Genomic DNA, 8,536 nt, shown 5'->3' on the forward strand with positions numbered 1-8,536 from the left:
AAACTGTTGTTCATCAGGGCAGACTCGATCAAGTTGTATCATTTTTAACAGGTGAAGTGCAAACTATGATGAACTCTAAGCTAGTTTCCTTGTAATTTTGTGTAAGCTTCTTTCCTTGTAATTCTGTGTAAGCTTCTTTCCTTGTAATTTTGCTGAATGAAATAAATCCTTACTGTTGTTGGAATGTCTTATTTGCTGCCATTGCCCTTTGGAAGGTAAACAATGTTGAATGTTTCCCATCTGCCTGAAGCTTCATTATCAACTTTTAGTTATAGACGATGAAAATCTATATTATGCAGGAAATTGAAATGTAATCAACCATCATTCATCATGTTGAGTTATCATCAACCAAATAGAATGGATTAATACATACATCGTTGATAAAAAATAGTATAATATACTTTCTTGACATCTAATCTGCTAGACGTGGATATGCTAAATTTCCCCCGACTCCGACAAAACAAATTAAAGTGTTTAATTTCAAGTTGGGTTCATATTTGCCTATAGCAAATTGTGAGTCGAGCTTGTGTTCCCTCTCTCCCCTATCATTTCTCTTAATTTCTTGATAATGGGTTGTGAGTAGTTCAATTTTGGGAGTCAAGGTTGTGAAGCCCTAACTCATTTTGTATAAATGTTGATGCTTTAATTTTAATAAATGCAATTTTCATTGTGTATGCTTTAAATATGCATTTATTGGTCCTTAAAAGCATGTTTCTAGGCTTTGTCACCTTTGAAATTATGTTGTGGGAAATTTTGATGATTAGATTGATAAATTGACAACTTATTAGTCTTGTTGCATATAGGATTTAAGTGTGGTGACTATTAGCTAGCCTAATTGTAGCTAAGCTTGTTTGGGTCTCTATTATCTTGCTCTCTAGGCCTCTAATTTTAGATATTGCGGTATTGACCGGCATAATGCCTAAGTTAGAGAGTTGAATTGTGGCTCTAACCTGCATAATCAATACTCCGAAAGGATAATTTGTTTAGTAGCCTAGACCGTTACTAGATACGAGACTTAACACGTAGGAAATGCATGCATTTGTGAAATTGGCATTGATATATATTTGCAAGATAGTTAGTGTGAATCACCTGCCACTCCCATGTTCCCATTAATTTGAAATTCAAATTTAATTTCTTGCTTGATAATTAGTTGTTTGCTTTTATTTTAGTTTGCATTTAATTTAGTTAATTCCCAATTCAAAACTCCCGAACAAAATTCTACCTTCCATTGTGCATAACTCATTTGGGCTATAAGTTAGTGGCTTTGATTAGGCTTAGTGTGAGCTAAGAGTATGCCGAGGTTTGGTGTCTTATGAATATTATGTAACTTTATTTTATTTTTATTTTTCATAGTATGCTTTTAAGTTATTCTAGCGCCAATTACCTCGGTGAGGTGCAACACGTAATCCTGGAGGTACGATAAACTAAGGTTCAAATACTTTCTTACTTGACATATATGATTCGTACGCTTATGAGAGTTTATGCATCAAGTCATAAAGTCAGCACAAATTCCTTCCTCCAGTGGAACAAATCAGCTTAAATTTGTATTCTTCTCTCAAAACCATTCTACATTGAGATAACAATATGACCACAATTAGATAATACCAACTCAACCATGTCTAATCCTTCATTACAACAGAATGACTGAAGAGGTAACCTTAGCATCATAAATTTCACAATCCTTTGTTTTGGGGGCGATTCTTCAAAGTTTGGAAAGGTGCCTTCAGAAGCTGCAACATTTCGGGAATCTGAATCAATGTCATCCTACTTGGCGTAGGTATTACTTGCCTTCTTATTAAGAGGCTCGAGAATTTTTTTCCTCTCATTTTCAGAATTTTTGTAACGAACTGCGAAGATTGTAAATTGACTCACAAACAAGAATATTTCTTGTCTAAAAAGAGAAAAGAAAAAGAAAAGCCAAAAATCTCTTCGTCTCCTAGACATTGCTATAGGAAATGCAACCAAGGAAAGTTAATAAAATTAAGTGATGGAAATTCCAAATAAAACCAGTGTGTTTTGAATTGAGAGAATTAAAACTATATGGTTCTGAACAAACCAATTGATTATTCGATTTATAAACCATACACCAAGTAACCAGTTTCAATCGGATTGCTGTGTAAGTGTTCGCTTTTTTTTTGGGCCATGGAATCATGTTCCAATAAATAACGACGTTACTGCGTCAAGCTAGAGTGTTTCAAGATACCACTCATAGTACAAAAAACTAAAAACCTAAAGGAACTGCAATGAAAATAAAGCCTACCTAACATTGTCTTATCCAAAAATGGACAAGAATAGGACCAGGGAACAAAATGCAAAACAAAAGAAACAAAAGAAAAAATTTACAAGCCTACACAACTCGAAACAAAGAAACTATAACGAAGCATTAACGCCTAAAGACCCAATGGTGTGTTTGCCAAAGCTTCATTAGGGTCAGTGTAGGCCTGCCACCCTAGCCCGCTTGAGATAGGACATTCAGCTCTTCAGCAGCGGCCCCCCAGCATCTACCACTGAAGTAGGTGTAGACACAAACTTGGGCTTGTTCTGATGACCGCGGGGTCTGCCCTTCTTCTTCGGAAGCTTGCCATCTGTAACTGGGACCTTGACTAAGCCATCAAAAAGCTTCGCCCGCTTCCCATCCTCGAACCACCCCTCCTCACGAAGCCTCCTCACACACAAAACCCTAGATGGGTGTCCAAAAAGGGCAGCAGCCCCTCCTTCAAGCCCAGCTGATCCAGAGCCCAACCTAACAGCACTAGGCAAACCCAGCAAAATCGACCCAACAACACTCGGCCCAACAACATTAGTCAAACCCGGCACTGCAGTCAACCCTAATTTGAAATTAGGATTTCCCGCCGAAACACGGGCTAACCTTCTTCGTCCCCGCCTCTTGCTGCGATGCCTCAGCCTGCACGGCACCAAAAGCCGATGCCGGAACCATCTCCTCCAAACCAGACTCCAGCGATTCCACACTAGTGAGCGACACCAGTGGGGTTTCCACCGTAGCAGTTGCGACAAAGCCACCGCCTTCTGCAAAACAAGACCCGACTCCTCCATTAGGCCTCCTTCACCAGCTTCTGGTCACACTCCCCTCCGCCATGGGTGAAGAAGCCACATCCCTTGCAGATCCCACGACATTTGTCAAACCGGAATTCGAGTGCCACCGAGACCTCCTGCGCGAAGCAGACCGTACACCGAGCCCAGACACGGTGGCGCACATAAGGGATCAGCCGGATCCTTCGGATGGCTTCCTTCCATTGCAACGCTACTTGATCAGCCTTCACAAAAGCACCTATCATGTTGCCAAGCCGAGTAAGAGCCCACTCGTTGTGCATGGCAACTCTTAGACCCGTCATCGCCACCCACACCTCTAGAAAGTGCAGAGGAACCTCTGCCGAATCCCCAAGACCATCATAGTCTGCCAGCAGTAACATCGAATTGTTGTAATGCCATGGGCCGCCATGAAGAACTCGATGCTTCACTTCTTGCTACTTGAATTGGAACACGAAGATTCCCCCCCTCCTCTTCACAGATCAGGACCCTTTCATTCATCCGCCAAACTCCGAACATCACCGTCGAGGACGACTGAATAATCACCGGTTTCTTGGTTAGCAGACGTCCACATAGGTAAAAGAATGGATCGCAGATCGCATCCCCACCCCCAACTAGGCTCACTATGGCCTTCTCCGACAAGGCGAGAGACATCGCCGCTCCCTCTGCCGCCATCGCTCCACCAAACCCAATCAGTCTTTCGGTTAGGGAGAAAACCCTAGCAAAGCAAAAGTCGACTTAATTTAATAAAAATTAAATTGAGAAAGGAATGTTGTGCAAGTGTGTATTTGTTACGCCCCTTTGAATTAAATAAGTAACTTGTACTAGAAGAAAAAACCGGTAATCCGGAAGTTGGATCGTTCACCATCAGAAGCCGATCCCTCTGCGACTTCTGTGCAAATTCTGATTGCTGGGGAAGTTAATGACCCTGTTGGCGTCCAACAGATGGAGAAGAGTGGGACTGAAGCCTCCGGCTCGGCACCCTTGGCTAGTGAATCTGAACCTAGCTTACTTGCCCTGGCTACGCAAGTGGAACCTAAGGTGTACAAGAAACGGAACAGGACTGGAGGTTGCACTCCCTCCCCGAAAAAATTTAAAACAATCTTGGGTGGCAAGCTGCCCATACTGCAAGCAGATGCCCTAGGATTGATTGAAGCTGATAGTGAGAGTGAGCAGGGACTTCTGAAGAGGAAGGTTGGCAGACCTTTAGGAAGCAAGAACAAAAATCTTCGTCCACAAAAGAAGGTGAGTGGGGCCTTGCGTTTGACTTACCCTCCTGCTGATGCTGCTCAAGAGATTAGCCCTAAGAATAAGGGCAAGGGAAAGCTCTAAGCTTCCCGGTTTTCGATACCTAGCATTTGATTCTAGTCTGCTACTACTTAAGTTTAGTTTCTCTGATTGTACACCGAATGAGGTCTTAGGCGATTAGGGTTACTCTAGAAAGGATTTAGATAGTTGTTGGATTGTCTCCTTATGGCTAGGTTAAACTTTGTGCTCCAGTTGTCCCCAACGAGGGTTACCTGTTATATGCTTAACAGCTTAGACCGGCTAGGTTTGCTTGGTGTGAGACAGCTTATAATGTACGTGCCTTCTGGCAATTGATAAGTAATGAAATTATCTACTTCTCAAAAAAAAATAAGTAACTTGTACTGATCAAATTTTGAACCACCAACAACCATAAAAATAGATGATTATTTCAAAAGTCCAATGCTGTTTTGGAACAAAAATAAAATAAAATTAGGATGGCATGCATGCTTGAGAATTTGCAATTAGCTGGGTCAGTTTTTACATGTATACATACCAACTAAGAAGTAAAACTGGTCACACGTTTGGGGAAAACGTAATAACAATTAGAATTTTATTTCAACTGTAGAAAGACCACCTATAAGTCTATAACCATCAAAATAACTTACAGGTTAATTTTGAGGATGATCATCGATCGAAGGCATGCCCAAAGCTCAGAGCCACTTCCACAATATTCAGACTCAATTACAGTCTTAGAAACTAAAATCCGTAGTAGTGGTACTATATGCGATGACATGTGGTTCTTTGCTGATATAGAACTACTTGCCAGGAATTTAGTCCGCTGTTAGCTCCTGCTGATGATCAATATATCGGATGGACCTCATGGTAAAAACCTGCTCCCAGCTGTACTACTTGGATCCAGCAGTTTTCCACCTCATCATTACCATGATTAAAATCAAACCTAACTCTGAGCATGTCAGGCAAGCGGTCCAGACCGAGCCTACTTTCTATTGTAGGGAATGGAACATAGTATAACCACACATGATCGTCTATCGATGAAGGAAAAAAATAAGATTCTTTATCGCAATTAACACTAATGCATTGTCCATTAACGTAAACTCTGAACGATCCAATTGCAGACGTCTTCCATTCAGCAAAGAAAGCCAATCCTCCATCCATCCACGTTAACGGCCATGAGATTGGTTTCATTTTAATACAAAAATTGTATCCTTCAAATATGTCATTCCCCAAAGATAGAACTCCTCTGCTTCCAGTTAATATAACCTCAAGTTCACCCTCCCTACCAGAGAGTAAGAGATCCATCACCTTAGAATCGGAATATAATCTCTCGCAACCAGACAAGTTCATTACAGGAAGAGTCCTCAGACTCGAGGGTGAAATTATTTCAAGGTTTCTGCAACCGCTCAAATTCAAGTGATTTATTTTTCGCTCAATCCAGAAAATTTCTTTAAGCCCCCAGCAATTCTTCAGATCCACGAATAAAGAGTCATGGTAGCCTTTCCATTCACTGCTGCTGATCCAACCACTCTTTGAGGGAGCTGGAAATGTAACCAATTTGTGGCAACTTCGGAGATCAAGATGCCGTAGATGTTGCAACTCAAAAATGCAGCTCGACACGTGGCAAAGTTCGTAGCATCCTGCTAAAGTTAACTTTTCAAGATTAATGGGATATCCAAATACCGATGCAGGTAATGTTTTGATTCCACTCTCCCGTAGATCCAAGCTTTTTAAGGATGTCATCTCTCCCACAATTTCAAACTTGCTAAGTTTTTTACAGAAACCAAGGTCCAAATTAACAAGATTCTTAAGATATCCAATCGAAGGGTCAACTTCAACTAAATTTCCACAGCCCTGTAGACTCAAGTTCACTAAGTTTGGGAATCTAGAAAAGTCGCAAATTTTTCTTAGACCACGGCACCGTGACAAATTGATAGATTTCAAATTTGGAATAATCTGTGGGGAAACATGCAAAGCGAAAAGTATTACATAATCAGAATTAAAGAAATATAACCGCGTGCATTTCTCCGAAATCTGTAATTAATACTGTATTGTACATACCTTTGGTCCCTTTCCCAGTGCTGAGGTGGAGCTCCAAGGCATCTTGAGTCCAAAAAGTATCTTTGAAACAAAAAAGGATGCAATGATAAGCAATTCAGACCAAAAAAAAAAAAGATGAGCAATTTTTCGCTTTGTTTCTTTTACTGAACAGAAGATCGGGACCGACCTCCCGTTTATCAAGAGAAATTAAAAGAATTCACCTGAAGTTAGGGTGATGGAAAATTGGAAATCAAATTTGACTCAAATAACATATTACTGGATATTTAATTCAAAATACCTTTTGCACCTGCCCCAGAGGTGAGGTTCGGCTGCGAGGCATATCGAGTAGAACAATTTTTGTCAGATCAAAACCAGGTGGAAAAGACTGTAATGGACAATACTCCCAGTGAATGAGCCTCAATTCGTCAGGGAGAGAATCCACATAATCTCCATAGAATATATCCTTCATGATCATAAAAATCTGAAGGTTTTTCAACTTTAAAAAGCTTTTACCACGCAAGGGTATCTGCTGTAACCTGCCGTCCTTAACCATAATGCCTTTAATTTTATCTGTTCCCTGATACAAAAGTAGTATAGCAAGTGTTAAAATATATAGCAATAAGTTCTTATTGAATGAATAGAAACTCAAATGTTCAGAATTCCAATTTTCTTCCCAATTTTTATTATAAACTGTTAAAATAATTTGTTTCTCAATCTTGAACTTACAGTGTTTTCAACAAAAACGCGATAAACATCTTCAAAACGCCACAATCTACTACGTTCTCCAGGCTGATTTGGCGACTCTTGACGAACAATTTCTTTGCCCATTTCTTCTAGAAGGTCATGCATTTGAATACTGTCTGCTTCGGTAATATTTATGAGAGCCTTTTCTGTGAGTACTTGAATACCTATTTTAGGGTTGAGGCCACAACCTTCTAGTATATCTATCACATACTCCTTTTTTTGTCCTTTGAAGAAACATGCAATGTGGAGAAAAACTTCCTTCATCGACTCTTGAAGTGCTTCATAACTTATTTTGAGTTTTTTATGAATCTCTTGGCTAGGTTCTTTTGCATAGCTATCTAAGGCATCTTTCCATTGATCAACATGTTTACCTCGTAGATCTGAGCCCATAACTTCCAATACTAACGGAACTCCTTGAGCATAGAGTATCACATTCTTCATGAGTTCAGTGTAATCATCCACATTTATTTTTTCTTTGAAGGCTAACAACTTGAAGAGCTCTAAAGCTTCACAATGACTTAACTCCTTCAACTCATATACTTGATTGATATCATGAGCTGTCAACAAATGCTTATCTCTAGTAGTTATGATTATTCTACTGCCGGAACCAAACCAATCAGTATTTCCTACCAACTTGCTTAACTGTTCCGAATCATTCACGTCATCAACAACTATCAGAACTCTCTTATTGCTCAACCTTTCTCTTATCACATTGACTCCCAAATCAACATTGTTCATATTTAATTCTTTTACCCCTAGAATCTCAGAAAGAAGCAAGTTTTGTAGTTGAACTAGGCCTCCATGTGGTTCTTTAACATTTTCCAAAAAACATGTACCTTCGAACTTATCGGCAATCGAATTATAAACAGCTTTAGCAATTGTTGTCTTGCCTATCCCACCGATTCCCCATATACCAACCATGCAAACATCATTTTCCCCTACACGTAATAGTTTAAGCATATCCTTTACGCGAGACTCCACTCCAACAGGGTACTTTGCCACCTTTAAATGTGTACGGGTTAACAGTTTGGCCCATATATCCCCAACAATCGTATCAATAAAGTCAGCTTCATATCTACCAAATGAAAGAATGCAAAACTTGATGAATATACAGAAAAACGCAAAGAACATAGTAAACATGAATGAAATAGACTGTCCAACTTAAACCTAGATGATAGTGAGTACCAAGTGGAATTGCAATCTGCAAAATCGAAGACCCCTATTATTCTTCATCGTATGTCATACTTTCTCCCTAAATCTTTAAAAATGAAAAAAATCTATAATTTATGTAGTGAATGAAGAAAAATTCATCTAAGCTCAATTTAATGATTTTTTTAAAATATTTATCTAGTATTTGACGAAAAATATCCTTAATAAAATGTGTTACCTAAAAGTCCCTTCTCTCTCTAGTGCTCTGCTGTGAGTTCGGGTTTGCCTGTGA

At 39.6% G+C, this 8,536-nt stretch overlaps 1 protein-coding gene across 1 annotated transcript; it reads right to left on the minus strand.

The window, feature by feature from the left end:
* Positions 1 to 5,154: 5,154 nt before the first annotated feature.
* On the minus strand, positions 5,155 to 8,328 carry LOC133744674 (TMV resistance protein N-like). The gene is made up of 5 exons (XM_062172743.1): positions 8,281 to 8,328; positions 7,078 to 8,193; positions 6,650 to 6,928; positions 6,373 to 6,432; positions 5,155 to 6,267 (listed from the first exon to the last, which is right to left on the minus strand). The coding sequence occupies exons 1-5, from the start codon at positions 8,326 to 8,328 to the stop codon at positions 5,155 to 5,157; spliced, it is 2,616 nt and encodes an 871-aa protein (XP_062028727.1).
* Positions 8,329 to 8,536: the final 208 nt, after the last annotated feature.

This window comes from Rosa rugosa, chromosome 4 (genome assembly GCF_958449725.1).
Source record: "Rosa rugosa chromosome 4, drRosRugo1.1, whole genome shotgun sequence".
Taxonomy (NCBI): domain Eukaryota; kingdom Viridiplantae; phylum Streptophyta; class Magnoliopsida; order Rosales; family Rosaceae; genus Rosa; species Rosa rugosa.

Coding starts and splice junctions, on each gene's coding strand:
- LOC133744674 (XM_062172743.1), bottom strand. CDS start 8,328: ATGAAGAATAATAGGGGTCTTCGATTTTGCAGATTGCAATTCCACTTG. Junction 6,929..7,077: donor GCGTTTTTGTTGAAAACACT/GTAAGTTCAAGA, acceptor CTTTTGTATCAG/GGAACAGATAAAATTAAAGG. Junction 6,268..6,372: donor CACTGGGAAAGGGACCAAAG/GTATGTACAATA, acceptor GTTTCCCCACAG/ATTATTCCAAATTTGAAATC.